Here is a 20,986-nt window from a genome sequence, read left to right as displayed (position 1 = left end):
TTAGGGGGCGAAACTCTCGCTAAGGTTGGAATTATGTACGAGAATCGACGTGACGTCATTATGGCCACTGGTAGCTAAATGTGTCGAGAAATTTGGAAGGAACTGAAACTGAGAAGCCTGTAGTGTTTATATGATAAAGTAGCTCTTGCAACTGACTTCTTTCGGTACTGCTTTTTGTCAGTGTTTATCGCCAGCCATGTCCAGGCACGAAGGTGAGTTGTCAAAATCGGGTTCACCTTTTTCTCAACATGGCTTCTTTCCGTCTGCGAAACGCAAAACATTTCTGGATTTTCCGATAAGTGAATGTCGCATTCCACGCAGGAATTTGGTCTTTGTGCTATGATATTGTCAATTAGTATTTAAACTGACCAACATGAGTAAGCTTTACCCGTGTTTCTAAGGGATATATGAGCAGGTGCAACAAAAACGTTGAAGCCTTTCTAGACAACTGCAACTTCCGTTTCTAATCTCGTTACCTTATTCATGTTTACTTTATGATTATTTTTTCGTCGGTTGATTTGAGTAACTTTTGATGATTGGTAAGTTTCATGTTTGAATTCTGAGGTTATTGTACGGGTGAACTAATTCCAAATACTTAGACCTCCACTCTCTGAAGGGAAGGAGGACAAGGGGTGACCTAATACAAACATGTATATAAATGGGGTGGATGATATTGACATGCACAAAATATTCACATTCAAGCAGACAGACAACACCAGAAACAGCCAGGGAAAAATCTTTGTTCAACACTGTAAGACTAACAAGCGCAAGTTTTCGTTTTCTCATAGAGTTGCTAACAATTGGAATGCACTACCCACTAACATAAAATTCGCACCCACAGTAGACGCCTTCAAAAACTTCTTGGACAATTCTCCAAAATTTCTTAACCTTTTTTATGACTTTGATTGAAAGCATTGAAAGAATAGGGATTTAGGCATGCAAAGTATCTGACAAAGAAGGGGCACCAATAAGGCCTCGTGGCCTTCGGCTAACAAATATAGCCGCCCCTACATACTACTACTACTACTACTAACACTTCAGTAACAGCTGTGTCCACGTGTTACTAGTACACAACTTTAGTTTTACTAGTCTTGATTTTGAAACACAAGTCTACTGCAAAATATTGTTATAATGTTATGGATAAGGCCAAAAAAAAAAAATTGTCTGTTTCTGGTAACATGGCTAAAAAAAATAGGGTCGGTAGGTAGGGAATTTTTTTATTTTTTTTTACCCCAAATGTAGACCAATAAAACTAACTTCAAAAATCGCGCAAAGAGACTGGATTCACTATACATAGAGACAAGACACTCAACACATTTACAAATCGTCAGCGGACTTTCGTTTTCACACGTTTTTGTTGTTCATTTTCTCACCCTGTCCTTTACCACCAAAAAAAAAAAAAAAAAAAAAAATTGAGTTTGGAAAAAAAAAGTTTAGGGTTGGCGCCAAAATTTAGGGTCGGTCGGGTGACCAGAAACAGACCATTTTTTTTGTGTGGCCTAAGACGTAAAAGATCCAGGATGAGCAGCTTATAATCACAGTGATTCAAGTTGCCCAAATCACATGTGATCTGTGTTGTATTGAGAGTAACAATACTAACATACTAACATAACAACATCATGTCTCTGCCCTGAAAATAGATATTTAGGCCGTGGCTGGAGGTCCGGCGAGCTGGTTCCCAAGCCTGGGGGCTCAAGCACCGGCAAGTCGGTGCTCGAGCCCCCAGGCCTGGTACTTCTGTTCTACTACTGGAAGTGGTAGTCATTCACTCATTGTGGTCAACTAACACAATTTTCATCGCAAATGCGATTGAGAACAACTGCATTGCTCCTGATTTGAAGTGATGCTAAAACTAAAAGTGCTAATCCAAGTTTAGTTTAAGTTGTCACATTCTCATGGCTGTACCTTTAAGTAACACTAACACCCGCCCGCTGAAAGGGTTCAAATCGCTTCGGGTGAATTCAGTTTTTGCCTTCAGAAATGACCTCAAATTTTGCTCTTTCATTTTCGTCTGCTATTTGACACATTATTTGGACACCATGTTTCATTTGTTTGTCGCATTAGCTTGCGCGAGACTACCACTTTCCTCTGTTTGACTTTGAGTGATATATATATATATGTGAAAAATTTTTGGGCCAAAAAAAAGTAACTTTTTATTTTGACTCTTTGAGAGCTACTTTGACGAATTTGAGCATGGAAGGTCCGATCCGATTCGTCAGATCCCGAGCCGATCCATACGTGTTTGTGTTCTATGTGCTCTATCGTTCGAGGTTCATTATATTGACAACTTTCCCTACTCTTCTGTTCACTTTGTATTAGTTTGAAAGCACAATCAAATAGCACAGACGTCAAGCTTGAACAACATATCATGTTGGCACTCTGTTACACCAAAAAGCATTGACCAATCACTGAAGGGCAATGACTTCATTTCATAAAAAAAAGTATTTCCCTATGCAGAATTCTCTCTGGTTTGGAGAATTTGAAGGCAGCTTTTTATGCAATGTGAGTGAATACTCTTGCTTTTATTTAGGCAAACTTTCCCACATGACAATTGACATGATAGGCGTGTCAGTAGTGAGGTGTGTGTCTCCACTTGTGTCTCACGTAAAAATCACCACTCAAGTATGGAAATGACAGACCTCTATGGGATGTAAAAGAGCTATAGTGCCCCTTAAATTGGCTTAAAATCAATGGGGCAAGAAGTGTGACTGATTCAGTCAGGGCTGCTAACTGCTACGCTTTCAGTTTCAGAGTAGCATGGTACATTTTAAGACAAATAGCTACGCTGTTATGCCAAGCTTAAATTTGCTTCGCTCAAAGTCAAACAAATAATGACAAGCAAGCACGTTTGCTCTTTATTATGAGTCCTGATACTCATTTCTCGTTCTCGACCGGCACGGTTGGCCTAGTGGTAAGGCGTCCGCCCCGTGATCAGGAGGTCGTGGGTTCGAACCCCGGCCGGGTCATTCCTAAGACTTTAAAATTGGCAATCTAGTGGCTGCTCCGCCTGGCGTCTGGCATTATGGGGTTAGTGCTAGGACTGGTTGGTCCGGTGTCAGAATAATGTGACTGGGTGAGACATGAAGCCTGTGCTGCGACTTCTGTCTTGTGTGTGGCGCACGTTATATGTCAAAGCGGCACCGCCCTGATATGGCCCTTCGTGGTCGGCTGGGCGTTAAGCAAACAAACCAACAAAAAAATTCTCGTTCTCGGTCAGAATTTATCATAAAACATTTTCCATACTGAAAAGAGGCACTGCAGACACTCTCTATTGGCCATTATATGTTTCTTTAGATTAACTTTAAAAATGTTTTTATATTCTTGCGGGAAAAAGCCATGTGCGACAAATTTAAGGCAGTGCTACTGCTACACCAAAACACTATTTCGTTGCTGTAATTCACAAACCTCGTTTCTCACTTTTTGCTGTTTTGAGAAAAACGAAAAAAACTGGTTTGAAAAACCACTGCTTCAAATATAATAACTTCAATTCATGGGTTTATATTTTCTTTAAAACAGTGCAATACCATTCTTAATGTGTGTTGATGTCAGTTATTAAATGATATATTCCATTCAATTGAAAAAATATTGAGATAAGGGAGCTTTTTATCCAAAGGAGTCATCCAGAAGTGGTACATATATATACGAGGTTGTTTTTTATGCAAGCTAAAAATACAACATCAGGAACTCCGTATCTTTCATATTATGACATAGTTTCTGTCAAAGTGTGGCACGAAAACCTTGCAACTTGAGCGTGTTTTTTTGCTGCTCACTTCAAAGAAATGAGACAAGTTTTCTTCTCAAGAACTTTTCTTCACTTTAGAAAGCAGTTGGAGCTATGAGCTTTTATTACCACACAGGCAATATAATAAGGGAGCTTACTATTGTTTTAGTTCCAAAACCTCAAAAATTTATGTACAAAGATTGTGAATTACATTTACAGCGATGATTTGCTACGCTAATATTTAAAATTTCACTTGAGGTTTCACAAGGGTTTGCAGGTCTGTTCAGTTGATGTATGCGATGAAGGCAATAACAGTGTAAAACAGTGTAAAAAGAACTACGAGGCTGATGCAGATTGTGTGCAATGTGTACTCGATTTGATGCCCTTTTCTTTTAAACTTAAAGATATAAACATGGGAGCTCAGTGTTCATTGTGACAATGATCACTGGCCTGCAGTAATTGCTGACCTTGTGACCATAGTCAGTGATGAGAGCAATCCAGCAATCATTGCGTCAATAAATACTGAGCTCCGATGTCCTTATTTTGAAGATAGGGGCATCCTGTTCCTATCATGCTGACTGCACGGAATGCACACCCCGTCACTCTTCCACAACCCATACAAACCCCATGGAGTTGGGGAGCAAAATACCGCCACACTTATTTCAAAACAATTTCTATTCAAAGAGAACACTTGTTCTTATTTGACTGTTGGTCAGTCAACTTACAGGCCCCATTCCTTCTCAAAGTCAAAGCAAGTTTAGATGATGAATTAAAACGTTGATCTTGAACAAAGTTAAACACTTAAACAAGTCGCGTAAGGCGAAAATACAATATTTAGTCAAGTAGCTGTCGAACTCACAGAATGAAACTGAACGCAATGCCATTTTTTCAGCAAGACCGTATACTCGTAGCATCGTCAGTCCACCGCTCATGGCAAAGGCAGTGAAATTGACAAGAAGAGCGGGGTAGTAGTTGCGCTAAGAAGGATAGCACGCGTTTCTGTACCTCTCTTTGTTTTAGCTTTCTGAGCGTGTTTTTAATCCAAACATATCATATCTATATGTTTTTGGAATCAGGAACCGACAAGGAATAAGATGAAAGTGTTTTTAAATTGATTTCGACAATTTAATTTTGATAATAATTTTTATATATTTAATTTTCAGAGCTTGTTTTTAATCCGAATATAACATATTTATATGTTTTTGGAATCAGCAAATGATGGAGAATAGGATAAACGTTAATTTGGATCGTTTTATAAATTTTTATTATTTTTACAATTTTCAGATTTTTAATGACCAAAGTCATTAATTAATTTTTAAGCCACCAAGCTGAAATGCAATACCGAAGTCCGGGCTTCGTCGAACAATACTTGACCAAAATTTCAACCAATTTGGTTGAAAAATGAGGGCGTGACAGTGCCGCCTCAACTTTCACGAAAAGCCGGATATGACGTCATCAAAGACATTTATCAAAAAAATGAAAAAAACGTTCGGGGATTTCATACCCAGGAACTCTCATGTCAAATTTCATAAAGATCGGTCCAGTAGTTTAGTCTGAATCGCTCTACACACACACACACACACACACACGCACAGACAGACACACATACACCACGACCCTCGTTTCGATTCCCCCTCGATGTTAAAATATTTAGTCAAAACTTGACTAAATATAAAAAGTACCTGCATCAAAACGCCAGCATCTGCTCAGTGCAGCCTACAATGTCAATGTGGCGGTGTGAAATGAAAGGCAAGAGTACAGCATGCACATCGGCTGTAAAATCATGCCCAAGACACGGCACATCGGCTTTGTTTACTGTGCCTGTTTTTTAGGTTATGTGCCTGAATCTAAGTGCTCAGCCTCATAAAATTGCAGATCAGTAGTGTTAGTGTTCACACTACATGACACTTACTATATTATCAAAGTCCAAAGTAGTAATAGTTTGTATAAAGCTGTGTTAGGTACTTCAGAAACATTACAGATTTTGCTGTTTGATAAAATTGAAACTTCATGCTGCCACATTAATCTTATTATATGCTGTGTTTATTTTCATATATTGTCACACAGGCTCAGTTTGTATTAAATTGTCATGATGTTACAATTTTTAACATTAAAAAAAGTGGTCTTGAAAAGCACACCCACCATCTTAAAAGGGGGGGGGGGGGGTTCTACTGTAGTAGTACAGTATTAGTAACTTACTAGTAGCAGTAAGTATGAGAGTGGCGACAAAAGACCTGCTGATAAGAACAGGTACTTGAAGTTGAAGACACTGTCGGTACTTCAAGTGAAAGGCAGGTGTGATGGGTTGAATGCAGTACGAGATTGCAGCATAAAATAAATCTTTTGCAAAACAACTAAAATAAAAACTTGAAAAAGCAGAAGTGAGTTGATTGGTTTAACTTTATGGACAGTTATAAAACCAAACACATAAATGTTACACAGTTCCACCAGAAAGAGAATGCACATTTATTGTGTAATATATATATATATGATGAATATCAAGGGACTCACGAGCCTCTGGCGAGTGCGTGCGTCCCTTTGATATTGCCGCTGGGTCTTGACTGAAATAAAAGCCATATAAAAAATCACGAGTGTTGTAACCTGTATACAGACCTGTTTACCCTTACGATTTTGGCGTAATTTATTACGATTTTCTGCAAAAAATACGCCATTCCGCTATCCGTGTCAAGACTACGATTTTCTTTTTTTTTAATTTTTTATTAATTCACATGTTTGGCATTGTTTTTTTCAATGGCAAAATGGGGTGAAAAAGCACAGGACTGACCAGAGATCATGTCTGTCTGATGAGACGCTGGAGAGCCTTATTCTAGTGGTGAAGTCTCGCCCTCACTCATTCGGCAAGCGCAAGTAGAGTAGAGAAGCGCTTGACACACTGAAAAAGGCCTACTACGAGCAAAAGAAAAAGAATCAGTGATGCATGTGCTTTTGATGTGATCTTCTTTGAAATTATGATGACTACAAGAATTGACTGATGTGTTTTGTTTGTAAATGATGGATATATGTGCATGATTGCGTTTCGCAGACACAGTTGTCATGTGCCGCGGCGTTGTAATTGGCGACGAATGCTGGATGATTACTATTTTTGTGCCAGGATTACTATTTTTGGGGCTGAGCATTACTCCAAAACACTTATGGGGGTAAACAGGTCTGTGTATATCCCATGAAGATCTAAAAGACAAAGTGTGACGAAAACATCAAGCTTTAGTTGTCTGTTCAGATGAGGCACTGAGGGCTTAACCTCTGCACATACCTTATTCTAAAGGCACACCTGTTGATCTATGTCAAGTGGGTGCATAATGGTGGCTTGGTTGTCCGGTCAGTTGAAAGCCTCTTACACGGATTTGACTGAATACTTAGTGGTTACACATGCATCTCCTGAGATCTTGGACACCTTCATCGACTATAGGGCCCACTGCGCCACAGAAGAGCTAGAAATACTTGCAAAATGCATTAAACAGCTTGTCCAGAGAACAATCGTAGTCGATGATGTACCGATAAGGGCGTGTGTTACCGCCTGTAACTTCACATGAGCATAGCCTGAACATAGCAGTGCTGGTCGGACGGACTGGGTTTTTAACGATTGCTAGTTTGATTTCTGTTTTAGTTGAGAGAGCCGGCACCAACGAGCACACACACTCAAACACATAGGGCTTGTCATGTTGATCACAAGAGAGAAATAGAACAGCGAATAGAAGGAAACATAACAGATTACGTCCCCAGAATATGGCGCGATGGACGACAGACGTCATGAAATCTATGACGCTGTGATATGATAGTCTTGACAAGTCGAGACTAAAACTCGGCTTTAGCACTGAACGACTCTCGTGCAAGTTCTCAAAAGCGTGGTAACCCCTTGCACATCCGCTCGACAGGTACATGTGCATTTTGGAATGTCAAGGACGACAGAAAGTAGAGCCAGCTATGATGTATTTGTTGCACCCTTATTTATCCACTATTTTATGTGTTATAAGAGTGCAATTGTTACATCATAGAAATATACCTAGAGTACATTTGCAGAGACAAAGAAGGGAGGTCATGGGATATATATATACATGTATGTAATTATGTTCAGGACTTCTTGTTTTGTTCATGAATACATACACATCTTTCACAATATATACCGAGCAACAAAAGAAACGCGAAAAAATTCTGCAATGTTTGATTGACAAAATCTCGAACAATTATAGAGTTAGAATTATCAAACCACAACAGTTTGATGAAGGCATGTTTGACCTAACTGTTGTTTGATTATTTTGATGCTGCGACTGTTTCAACACACGGGACAAGCAGGTTTAACGTTAACGAAATTTTGGAGGTCTCGCTCAGTCAGTCTTCATCGCGCTCTCTGGCCACTGATCGGACACTGGTGGCTTCCAATGATGTTCCTGGTAGTGTCAGTGGCTGTATTGAATCGATCTCGAAGACGTTGTGGCAGGAAATTGCGATCTTTTCTTATTGAGGTAATGCAAATAATCCACCGCGTTGCATAACTGCAGTGCTTCTAATGTGAACAGAACATTGCTGAAGGTGATAGACTGTTGAATGTGCACGTTTAAAGCACATGCCAGCGCTTCTGGATCATCCCCAGCTTTAAATCGACCTGGCATTTTGGTGGTGTCAATCTTGGCATCCTGGCTGTTTCAAAAGTGAGACTAGCAGCAAGCGTGCCATGGTCTCTTTTGGTTGCTAATGCATTAGTGAACGCATCTCACACATCAGATTTCTCCTGCTCCACTTGCACGTGCTGCGAGTGCGCATTATGTGTTTAACGTTAAACCTGCTTGTCCCGTGTGTTGAAACAGTCGCAGCATCAAAATAATCACACAAAAGCAAGGTCAAACGTGCCTTCATCAAACTTTTGTGGGTTGATAATTCTAACTCTATAATTGTTAGAGATTTTGTCAATCAAACAATGACGATTGTTTTCGCGTTTCTTTTGTTGCTCGGTATAGATTATATATAATATATGTCAGTTGACAACTGTCAGTGGTTACTCTCATTGGCCTTGCACTTTTAACACTGACACTGTGTTAACATGAGAAGGTGAAGAGCAAGAAGAATAATGCTTAACAACTGTTCAATTATGTTGGTGATGTAAGTTTCAACTAGTGAAATATTTAGATAAAAAAATAAATAAAGCATGGCTGTAAATGTAATACAGTTACTGAGTTAGTGAATTACTCTTTTTAGAAACAAAAAGTAGATTTTGGGATACAATTATATATTGAAGACTTGTAGGATGAAGGTCGAGTCGCCAATATCGGAATGAGTCATGTTTACTTGTGTCCAGTTTTCTAGTACATGTATATGTATTTGCATACTTTTTATAAGTTGTTGCTTTTGTGCTTGGGTAAATTGGTGATTGCAGAATTCTAGCTGTTTGTGCAGGTGTGAGCTGTGACTCGTGCCTGAAAGGCAACTTTCGTGGTCGCCGCTACAAGTGCTTGATTTGCTATGACTATGACCTGTGCGCCACATGCTATGAAGCTGGAGCCACCACCACACGTCACACTACAGATCACCCAGTCCAGTGCATTCTCACTCGATCAGACTTCGGTAAGTTGGAGTCGTGTTTTTAATGAAGTAGAGTCCTGGTTGATGACTAGGCATTGGCTCAAGTGAATTTGAATTCAGCACCTTTACTCTTTACACTTCTTTTTAGCCCCCACCATCCCACCCACTTGCAGCGCTCATGTCAGAAGGAAAGTTGTCCCTGCTTTAAACATTTTTGGAGCAAGAACAAGATTTGATGATCTGCAGATATGATGAAAATATTGTTGACATTGGTCAAGGTCACAGCCAGGATGAATCCAGTAACCACTAACACCCATAGCCACTTGTTTTCTCCATAGACAACCCTCAGAGGGTTGAAAAGTGTACATTGGTTTGCAATAGGGGGTCAATTAGGCATTTGCTGTTCTTCGTGACTTGAAAAAAGCTTCATTCTGCCTGTTACCCTAATAATAATAATGATTATTTTGAAAGCTTATTAATCAAACTTCTCATACAAGCTCACAGTGATGTACATGAACACACACACACACACACACACACACTCACACTCAGATACAATTAATAAGTAAAATACAATCATCACTATTCACAACATTGGGCTTCAAAGCACTCGCTTGAAACTACAGATATGCAGGACAAAAAGCTACTGGTTCAGGAGTTAAGAATGACTAGAGATGTCCTTTCAAGAGATCGGTTTTGAGGTCATATTTGAAGTTAGGAGGTATTTGAACAAATTAAGTTTGGAGGTATTTAAACAAAGGACAATATGTTGGATGTTGTTTCTGGTAGAAAGGTCAGAGATAGAGAAAGCATTTTTGTTGTGGGCTTTCGTAATTGTATGGACTGCAGAAGACCAGGCTATCAGAGGATGAGTGGGGGGATTGAATGCTATTTACATAGTTTACATTACGGATTGACTTAAACACAGTTCTTGAACACCTGCTGTTTTTCTATTTCAGACATGTATTATGGAGGAGAAGCACTGGCGGCTGAACAACCTCAGTCTTTCACTTGCCCCTACTGCTGCAAGATGGGATACACTGAAGCCAACTTGCATGAACACGTCACCGCAGAGCATACTGATGTCTCAGTGGAAATTGTGAGACATTTATTCTTTCGTTCTCATGATTGTGCGTGTATTTATTTGTCAGTACGTGCAACTGCAGTGCTATAACTTCAATTTTCAGTAAGTACTGGTGTCACATGACTGATGTGAACCAGTTGATTGTCTAATGGCGATGCGCTTAAATCTGTTAGCGCACTCTTGGAGTGCGCTAACTTTTCCACAGAGCGTATTCTTACGCCCTTTGCCAAAGCGAGACTGTACTCTCATCCTCAGAATTAATTGATGACATGTAGCTTATATTCTTCACTTTACCAAAAAATAACCATACATTTCCTGCGGCTCAAAGCAGAAGTTTTTTTCCCTGACAGATCGCAGGCGCCTTTGCCACAGTTAACACTATTGTGACTAGCACTGCCACGGCGTTAACGTCCTGCCTGCCCAAGCTTGCCACCAAGAAACTTCCCAAAAAACAGTAACTGTAAAGAAATCTGTCTAGCAAGCTTGAATTAAGTCCAATCACCACCAAATTTTGTGTACTAATTAAAAAATGGATGCCCAGTTCAGTCGTGCTATTTATAAGTTTGTCACGCGATTTGTTTTAGCAAAGGGGGGGTGAAAGGGGGATAATTTGTGTTTTTTAATGTTTTTTTGTGTGTGTTTTCTTTTCCACTGCTTTTTGACTCACATGCGAAGCAAAAGTGAGTCTATGTACTCACCCGAGTCGTCCGTCCGTCCGTCCGTCCGGCCGTCCGGAAAACTTTAACGTTGGATATTTCTTGGACACTATTCAGTCTATCAGTACCAAATTTGGCAAGATGGTGTATGATGACAAGGCCCCAAAAAACATACATAGCATCTTGACCTTGCTTCAAGGTCAAGGTCGCAGGGGCCATAAATGTTGTCTAAAAAACAGCTATTTTTCACATTTTTCACATTTTCTCTGAAGTTTTTGAGATTGAATACCTCACCTATATATGATATATAGGGCAAAGTAAGCCCCATCTTTTGATACCAGTTTGGTTTACCTTGCTTCAAGGTCAAGGTCACAGGAGCTCTTCAAAGTTGGATTGTATACATATTTTGAAGTGACCTTGACCCTGAACTATGGAAGATAACTGTTTCAAACTTAAAAATTATGTGGGGCACATGTTATGCTTTCATCATGAGACACATTTGGTCACATATGATCAAGGTCAAGGTCACTTTGACCCTTATGAAATGTGACCAAAATAAGGTAGTGAACCACTAAAAGTGACCATATCTCATGGTAGAAAGAGCCAATAAGCACCATTGTACTTCCTATGTCTTGAATTAACAGCTTTGTGTTGCATGACCTTGGATGACCTTGACCTTGGGTCAAGGTCACATGTATTTTGGTAGGAAAAATGTGTAAAGCATGTGAGTCGTATGGGCTTTGCCCTTCTTGTTTAAAAGTTATTTTTTAACAGAAAGTATTATAAATAATTTTATAACCAAACAAGGTGTAAAACCTATGAATTAGCTGAAATATTGTTAAAATTCTACACAGAAATAAGGAGACAGTACAAAGAAAAAAACAAGCAAATCCCGCATTCACTCACAGCATCCTGACTCAAATGAAACAAAACTGTGACACTCACCAAATGATGTCTAGGTAATCCATATTGAATATAAGTCACATTTTCACAACAAAGTCCCAACTGTTCACCTATGAACATTTCCAAAAGGATTATGAGGCTCCAGCCATCCATTGTTATCAGTGCTGCCACGCCCCCCTTGCAACTACACATTCGAAGATTCATGCAGTACCACCCAAACACGTGTAGTTTTCCGACTCGTACTAGCAACAACAGGACTGTTTCTTCCTCAATATCACTGCTATTATCGCTTTCTTGAGGCGAAAACAACACGTCGGAATCATGATCTACAGGGTCCTCAAGATCCAACATCCGGAGAATCTCCTCCCGTGACAAGGCTCGCCTTCGATTCATTTTTTTTCTCGAAAAAACCATACAAATCAGGGTAATTTTGCATATGGCGGAAGGGCACGCAAAGTGTGTCAAGGGAAACAACTCAATTTACTGCAGGCTTCAAAAACCGGGAAGCAATCACGAGTCGTGTACCCTGTATGGCTCTTACTGAAAAATGCGCGTCCCGTCCATGGGCGTGTCAGCGCGGTTACTGATTTATCAGTGTCCTGTCGCGAAAGTGTTAAGCCCACTGATCTAAAAATAGAAGCGGCTGTATCTCTTTCACAAATGGTCTCTTCTAGTTTTGACTTGCAAAGATTCTTCTCATATGCTGTGTTAGTGGCATGTAGCTTATTAACCACATTACTAAATGATGAGTTAATGTAAAATTCCCAGCGGCAAACAGAAAACACAAGTGTTATTCCGATAACGTTTCAGCTAGAACAGCATAAATTGGAAGTCGACTCTGTTATAATAGATTACACTCAAAATACGACTGCATCAATTCAGTAAATGAATGGTTTCCGAAATATTATTTCAAGGCAACAACAATCGGAATCGAAAACGTGTAGGGTTAAGAACGTTCTTACCATGTATAAAACTTATTACAGACGAGCAATTGTTGTTTTTGAAATGAGACTGCAGTGCAGTGCCATGGTTCGATTGCCCTAGCCGCCTAGCAGACGACATAAACCCCGCAGCAAATTAACATGTTGGGCAAATGTGAACAAACAAACGATGGGGACATAGTACGTGTAGGGTTCACAGCATTCTTACGGTTCAAATATATATAGTACCAGTCTCCCCGATGAGTGAAGATACAACACGAGAAACATACCACATTTACTTTGAAAATGTGCTAACCGTGGCCTTGGCCGGAGTCAATTCAAGGGAAGCTCGATAAAGGTTTCGAATCGCAAATAACTAAGAGCACAGTCCTTTCTTCGAGTTTAAATGAGGTCTCTATGAAAGATCATCACTTTTTAGCTTAACGCTACACTGGAATTTACCAACAGAAATTAAAACAAGAGTTTGCGTGTGACGAAAGCACGACACACTTGAGACAGCCCACACAAAAGTAGATCTGACACAAACCTGACCACACAGTTACGCCTATCCAAATGCACGTAGCAAAATGTGCGTTTTGAATCTTCTTTTTTCTCTGGCGGTACTGACAATATCGTTATTGAAACAATCCCAGTGCACTAAGGGATTTATAGAGCAAATCTCGAAAATAATTATTGAACTCAGCGCTATGTGCTTCGTTCAATAACGAATTTTCTCGATTTGCTCTATAAATCCCTTAGTGCACTGGGATGTCTCAATAACTTAAAGTATAAGGCACTTTGGCATCTTATTGATAAGACTTGTCAGCTCACTTGTAAGATGTACAAAGGCATTTCAAAAAGGGTCGAATGGTTCTGTCTGAAGAGTTAAATTTGCACCTGTTGGCAGTCAATATGAGAAACGAACGACAATTACATTCTGCCTAATTCTTGGCCTTAAATCGCAGAGGACGGTCTCTACAGTTCATTCAGTCAAAATGTGTGAGATCAGTTGCTTTGGTGTAGTTACAGCGATTAATAATGGGTTAAAAGAGAGAAAAAACATGACCAGCTGAATTGTTATCGACTGCTTTAGACATTGTCAATTGATAGTAAAGACCTTCATTAATCAAGCCCGAAGCTGACTTTGCAAAGACTTCGCACCAAAAATGTAGTGCCAAAGCTTCGTAAAGTAGACTTAGATCAATTAATATCATGCTTAAAACTTGCTACCAGTATTATTGATGATGAAATTTTGCGGTGCATTCATGCCTCGTTGATGATGAAATTTTGCGGTGCACTGTGTTGAGAATGATTAACCCAACCTGTGTTAAATAAAATGCTGGTCATAACCCATTGGTGATTGTGTGTTATGCAGGTTTGCCCTGTATGTGCCTCGCTGCCCGGTGGTGACCCCAATCATGTGACGGATGACTTTGCCTCTCACCTGGCCTTGGAGCATCACACCCCTAGGGATTTCATATCCTTTCCTACTTTGATTTTAGTCACAGCTCTTCTGCTCATGGAAATATATGACATAATCCTCAAAGACAGTGGTAATACAAGAATATTGTATGAAACCTGAACAAAAGCTGAACTCTGTGTTGCATTAGCTACAACTCTTGATATTGAGTAACGTTTTAGAATAACATCTGTACTTGAATGTTACAGTGTGACATTTTGTTTTCTTTCCTTTTTTTTTTAAGAATTGTATTATCTATTATTTAAAGTGAGAGTGAGAGCAATAAGGGCATAGATTCTGCATGATGCGCTAACGATTTTGTAATTTGAAGTCAAGTCATGGTTTTAGTGGGCGAGATTAGAGAGCACTGAAGTCATATTTTTTAGTTTGCATTTTGATTTGCATGCCCACACCTGCAGGTCAGTAAGAAAAGTGTACCTTAACTGTGTCACGATGAACCGCCTGGCCTGCGTCACGTGCGCCGCATCCCTCACCCAGGACGTGGAGGTGGCCCGCGCACTCGTCGGGGAAACATGCACTTCGGCTCCTCCGCTAACACGCTGACCGGCCTCTCACCCAGTGGTCGGGAAAACATGGATCCTATTGCAGGTAAGCATGCCTGGGTTGAGAACCGGATGCCCAGTACTCAGTGTGGGTTTGGGTCGAGTGTGTGTCGTTTCAGCCACATTTTCAAAACGATAACATGGTGCCAGGTGTTAGGGTATCACAGACCTGTTTACCCTTACGATTTTGGCGTAATTTATTACGATTTTCTGCAAAAAATACGCCATTCCGCTATCCGTGTCAAGACTACGATTTTCATAAATGATAAAAATGTAAAAAAATAAAAAAAAATTTTTATTTTTTTATTTTTTATCAATTCACATTGTTTTTTTCAATGGCAAAATGGGGTGAAAAAGCACAGGACTGACCAGAGATCATGTCTGTCTGATGAGATGCTGGAGAGCCTTATTCTAGTGGTGAAGTCTCGCCCTCACTCATTCGGCAAGCGCAAGTACACTAGAGAAGCGCTTGACACACTGAAAAAGGCCTACTACGAGCAAAAGAAAAAGAATCAGCGAGGCATGTGCTTTTGATGTGATCTTCTTTGAAATTATGATGACTACAAAAACTGACTGATGTGTTTTCTTTGTGAATGATGGATATATGTGCATGATTGCGTTTCGCAGACACAGTTGTCATGTGCGTTGTAATTGGCGACGAATGCTGGATGATTACTATTTTTGTGCCAGGATTACTATTTTTGGGGCTGAGCATTACTCCAAAACACTTTTGGGGGTAAACAGGTCTGGTTACATTTCTGCTCAATCTCTTCCTGACCTGATTCAGACCTGTTTACCAGTACGATTTGGGCGTATTTTGTACGCCAAATTTGTATCAGTACGCATAATACGCGACACACGCACAAAATACGCATAAGAAAAAGTCTAGAATACGTTTTCCGGTGTTGGTGTGCTGATTACGGGATGGTACAACTGATACCGGTTTCGGTCTAAGGGAGATAACCATGACAGCGAATCTTCAGCTGTGGAAACCTCGTTCAGTTGTTGGCACGTCTGGACAATCGTGGGCCAGTGCTGATTACGGGATGGTACAACTGATACCGGTTTCGGTCTAAGGGAGATAACCATGACAGCGAATCTTCAGCTGTAGAAACCTCGTTCAGTTGTTGGCACGTGCGGAAAAATGTGCCAGTTTCGGATGACTGTACCAAGTCTAAACAGCAGATTTTCTTGGAGAAATACAAGAAAGAGCCAGGAATTGTAGAGTCTTCTTTGGGAAAAAGTCATGCACACTGCAAGTACTGTAAATCGGATTTCTCCGTTGCCCATGCCGGGAAATATGACATCGAACGACACTGCAGAGAGAATCTTCTCGTGTGTCACAAAGAACAAAACAAACCAGAGGGCCTCCTTATCAGCTGAAACTGTTGACAGCCTATTGGTGGTAAAGAGCAGGCCTGGTGAACCTCATGAGCGGAACTACAGCTCAGTGCAGCTGACCAAGCTGAAATCATCATACTACAACTTGCTGTCGAAGAAACCTGACTAGACTAGACTCAGTACCGCTGCATACTACAACTTGAAGAACCCTGACTAGACTAAGGGGCTCAGTGGAAAAAATCAGCTTGTAATGGATTTTAACCACCAGCAGATCTTTATCGGTTTCCCTTTGTTGATTTTGTGTGTGTCACTTTTGTGAGAGTAACACTAACAGTATGAAGACAACAAGATTAACTTTTGAGCAAAGCCAAAGGGGAGAAGACTGAACAGATGCAGCTGTCAGTGGCAAGTTCATCTTTTCATTATCAATCTGTTTGGAAGACACTGGTTATAATGCTACAAACTGGCAGGTAAATACAATTGTTTTATCCCTGTTGTATTGGAAGCAGTTAAATTCTGCAGGTGTTTACAAGACATGCAATTCTTACACAAACACGTTTGCACCCACGCGTACATTTTCCCTAGCCCATATATGGCTTTGCTTGCAAAGTACACCAACTTTTTGAAAAATACACTCAACTTTTTTGGAAAGTACTCTTGCCTCGGGTTTAGGGTAAACAGGTCTGCTGATTTCTTCTTTTCATGAGGGTTGCCAGTTTGTAGAGAGATGTTTTTGACTTTATTGCACCTTTCCCTTTTACCCCGGCACGGTTGGCCTAGTGGTAAGGCGTCCGCCCCGTGATCGGGAGGTCGTGGGTTCGAACCCCGGCCGGGTCATACCTAAGACTTTAAAATTGGCAATCTAGTGGCTGCTCCACCTGGCGTCTGGCATTATGGGGTTAGTGCTAGGACTGGTTGGTCCGGTGTCAGAATAATGTGACTGGGTGAGACATGAAGCCTGTGCTGCGACTTCTGTCTTGTGTGTGACGCACGTTATATGTCAAAAGCAGCACCGCCCTGATATGGCCCTTCGTGGTCGGCTGGACGTTAAACAAACAAACAAACAAACAAACAAACCTTTCCCTTTGGCCTTACTTACTTGTTCATCCCCAGATAACCTTACCCATGTTTTCTGAGGAATGACATTTTCAGTGATTTATTCTCGGAGAATGGTTTGTTCCCCTAAACTGGTGGAAACAGGTCATTATGTTGTGTGTCTGTATGAAGAGGATTGTTCGCCATTACCTATCCGTGGAAAAGGTATTGCATGAGAAAGACATCACCACTTGGCTGTTCACAGGAGTTTGAGTTTCAGTAGATATACAGTGACATGCGTTGTCCCAGGTAGCTTGTGTTTTATTTGTCTAGAAACATGGCAGGAAATGGTTCAGAATTGGTCTTTGTGTACATGCATTTTACCTATAGTTATATTCTAGTATTCAGACTTAAATTACCAAAGTATTGCTGATCACTGACACTGACAGTGTTTGCTAAGCACGAGTGTTTTCCTAAACTCTCATGACCTCAAGCCAAACCCACGTGACCTCAATCAAAACATGTTACTGCAGGCCAGCGATCATTGCTGCAACGAATCATGAACTCCGATAAGTCTATTTTTAAAAGAAAAGGGTATACATAACATACACATGAAAGTTAGTTTTTCGTCCCGATCGCAGGTTAAAGCCGATTGGTAGCGTGGTATCTACTTCGCCTCATGTTGAAAAGCTTATACATGTATCAGTAAATGGGGCACTTACTCTAGTTATTTCCAAACATAGTCTATCTGTTGAAACTATGGAACAGGGATTAGGCTACAGTTTGGACAAATTGGCATTTAACCAGTTCATCTTAAAGTCTTTGGATCATCTTTAAAAAAACAAGGATAATCAGTTTGATTCACTATTGACTTTTTTGGCTTTTCGGAAAGTCAGCAGCCATAGGACTGAATGACATCCAAAGTGATCAATTGTTTCAAATTTTGGATATCTATGCCCAAGGACACAACCTTTACCTAAATCCCACAGTAACTGATAGTGCTTTGCGTCACATTCTGCTGTGTGCCATTGGTTGATGACACAGACTGTAAAGTTGAAGACATCATTTACATCTTAAGCTTAATAATTGTATTCTTGATTTATTAATAGAAGCATACGAAAAGACTTGTGGATTACCTTTGAAACAAAATTCAGTTCACAGAAGTCTGAAGAGAAAATAGAGTCCTGTTTAGTTAGGCTGTATTTTATAGTCGGACCATGTCGAAAGAAATGAAGAGCTGTAATCTCTGAGTGAGAGGGTTTGATGATTGAGAATACATGTAGGACGTGTGTGTGTGTGTGTTGATTGTTGACTTTCACTGTTTGGTGCTGCCCTTTGATACTCTACATACAACATTTAAGTACTTTTTGAACACAGAGCTGTGTTTGACTAAAAAAAGATTTCTGCATTTGCAGGAAGAACTTTTCTGTGAGTTTGTGTGTGTGTGGAGGAGTTATGATGTGACTGTGACATACTTTGTTACTGTGGCATGTTTTATCGAAGTTTGCTTTGATCATTGATGGTAGGAGGAAGACGTGTTTTGATGCTTAGACACAAAGCATTTTATTTCACTGCTACAGATGTTCATTCGTTGGAAATAGATGTTTGTAAGAAAATGTTCATTCATTCTAGTGATGGTGAGCCTGCACTTGTTTGCTGTGGTGTTTTGAGATGTAGGGTTTGCTGTTCTACTTCCTACAGCTTTCTGTTGTCGGTTGTGCTTAGAAACGTCTGGCAGATGTACAATGTAGCAGACCACATTTTCCATGACAGTTGTATTTTGCTGGGTTTGTTGTGTTTTGTGTGTCACATGCAAGTGCAGAGTAGGTGTGCTGTAGACGGTTCAGTGGTAGAAGGTGTGTGAGAATTGTAGGTTGCGTTTGATGGGGCTTGATCAGCACTGCTTTTGTATGTCCACAGATGTTCGTGAGTGGATGCCGGGTAAGCTTGGTCTTGTTCCAGTGTCTTCTGTGCCTGTCTCACCCTGCTGGCTTGGCTCTTGGGTTTCAGTCCACTCTTAGACTCTCTCTTTGGTCCTCTCATCCTCTTCTGTAGTTTTGGCTGTTGTCGCTTTTATTTTCATATATATATTTAACACCCCTTTGTACCTCATGCTCTGCTCATCAGATGCGTTTCAATTAAACACATTTTTTTTTAAAGTTTAGTTGATTAGAAAGAGCTTGTATATTATATATTTTGGATTTTTTTGTTCATTGTGTGTGTACTGTACTCTTGCCAAGTTGGTCGTATTATTTCATAGTGCTTGATTTTTTTTATTGCACTTTTGTGTAGATTGCTACTTGTGTTCAGAGCCGTTTGGCCCAAGAACTAACTCTCACACTGACTGATAAGCATTGGCGATTTTGGCCCGGTAGAGTTGTTCTTGGAAAGGAATAGTGCTTATAGTAGTTTGGACGCAGAGGAAGCATTCTGAAAGGACCCGTGCCTGTAGCACTAGCAGATCGGACACAGAGAAAGCATTCAGTGCATGATTTATTCAGATCAGTTAAGGACAGTATGACCGTGAGTATGAGTCTATAACATTCTTGAGCTATATTTTTCATAAATAAAAGTTGTTTGTGGGCTCTGATTTCCTTGGGGGGGGGGGGGGGGGGGAGGAGGCAGTGGTACCTTCTCTGAGATTTAGATTGTTTTGCTTGCTAGTATAGGAGTGTGTGATGTTCAGTTGCACAGTTTAGTAATGCCAGGGAAAGATGCTTGTTGGTGCTTCTGCACTAGGACTTTATAGTTGGTGGTGTATGAAGAGGAATATCGATTCATTGATGTTTTTCTATTGGGTTCCTATCATGCAAATGTTTCAGTGCACAGCTTGTTTCTGGATTCTGTTGATCAAGTGAAGGATGTTGTACCAAAAATGTACCCTTGGTTTCTGTATTCAGTCTGTTTTGTTTGGTGCTTTGAGATTAATTAACTATTATTCTCAACCTTTTGAATTTGTGTTGTGTTTCTTGTCCCATTGGAAGTTGGATTTGCCAAAGTCTGCAAGAATGATCAAAGTTTATGATCGAGATATTGGCTGTCAGGTATGTCATCACGAAAAACAACACCAGCCTGTATATAACAATACACTTTAAACGGGTGAACATTATCACAGTGTGCGAGTGCAACAATGAATATTCTGTTAATCTCCTTCACGGCTTCAGTTTTTCTTGTTTTTGTTTTTTTGTTTAGTCAGTTCTCCAGTACAGGGGGTACATGCACAAGACACTGAACACTAACATTTGTTCATAACAAATTTATCAATGCTAATCTCGTTGAAAGGCTCAACAAGAAAGAAAAGAAATAGCAGATATCCACACCAAAATACCTCTACAAATAGCAGACACAAAAGCATTTGTCTCCACAAACCCTCATTGTAAAGATTTTTTGTTTGCAAGTATACAGCACAGCTAACTAATAGTTTACAATATTTACAGACACAGGAAAACTTCTTGAGACAAACATGCGGTGAAGATTTTGTAGTTGTTAATAAAATCATGTACTGTATACCTGTTGGTGTAGTGATGGTCACCTTGCTTTCTTTGAAACTTAACTTAAGAACACTTTGGGCATTTAGTTACATTTATTTATTGTTAACAATTAATGGGTCTGATTGACTGAACAAACATGTTGACAAGCTTGACTGCATCCAGAACGCTTGGCATATAATTTTTATTGATGAAACAAAACAATTTGTAAGACAAATCTGACTTGCTGTACACAGCCATGCTATTCTTCTGACAGAAGGGGGTATTTATAACAGGAATAT

At 40.0% G+C, this 20,986-nt stretch overlaps 1 protein-coding gene across 4 annotated transcripts in view; it reads left to right on the top strand.

The window, feature by feature from the left end:
• Window positions 1-35: 35 nt before the first annotated feature.
• LOC138981721 (E3 ubiquitin-protein ligase KCMF1-like) overlaps window positions 36-20,986 on the top strand; it is a 30,526-nt gene continuing 9,575 nt past the window's right edge. For 2 of the 4 annotated variants that reach the window (XM_070354784.1, XM_070354783.1), the window contains exons 1-6: window positions 36-212; window positions 9,131-9,298; window positions 10,216-10,355; window positions 14,195-14,296; window positions 14,731-14,887; window positions 19,138-19,158. In XM_070354784.1, the coding sequence (XP_070210885.1) occupies window positions 197-212; window positions 9,131-9,298; window positions 10,216-10,355; window positions 14,195-14,296; window positions 14,731-14,887; window positions 19,138-19,158 (604 nt within the window). In that variant the 5' untranslated portion in view covers window positions 36-196. The remainder of the gene's footprint in view (window positions 213-9,130; window positions 9,299-10,215; window positions 10,356-14,194; window positions 14,297-14,730; window positions 14,888-19,137; window positions 19,159-20,986) is intronic. The other 2 variants (XM_070354786.1, XM_070354785.1) reach the window with 1 other exon arrangement.

This window comes from Littorina saxatilis, linkage group LG12 (genome assembly GCF_037325665.1).
Source record: "Littorina saxatilis isolate snail1 linkage group LG12, US_GU_Lsax_2.0, whole genome shotgun sequence".
NCBI classification, from domain to species: Eukaryota; Metazoa; Mollusca; class Gastropoda; order Littorinimorpha; family Littorinidae; genus Littorina; species Littorina saxatilis.
The sequence above is the reverse complement of the archived record's forward strand: the minus strand, read 5'-3'. Positions and strand labels throughout refer to the sequence as shown.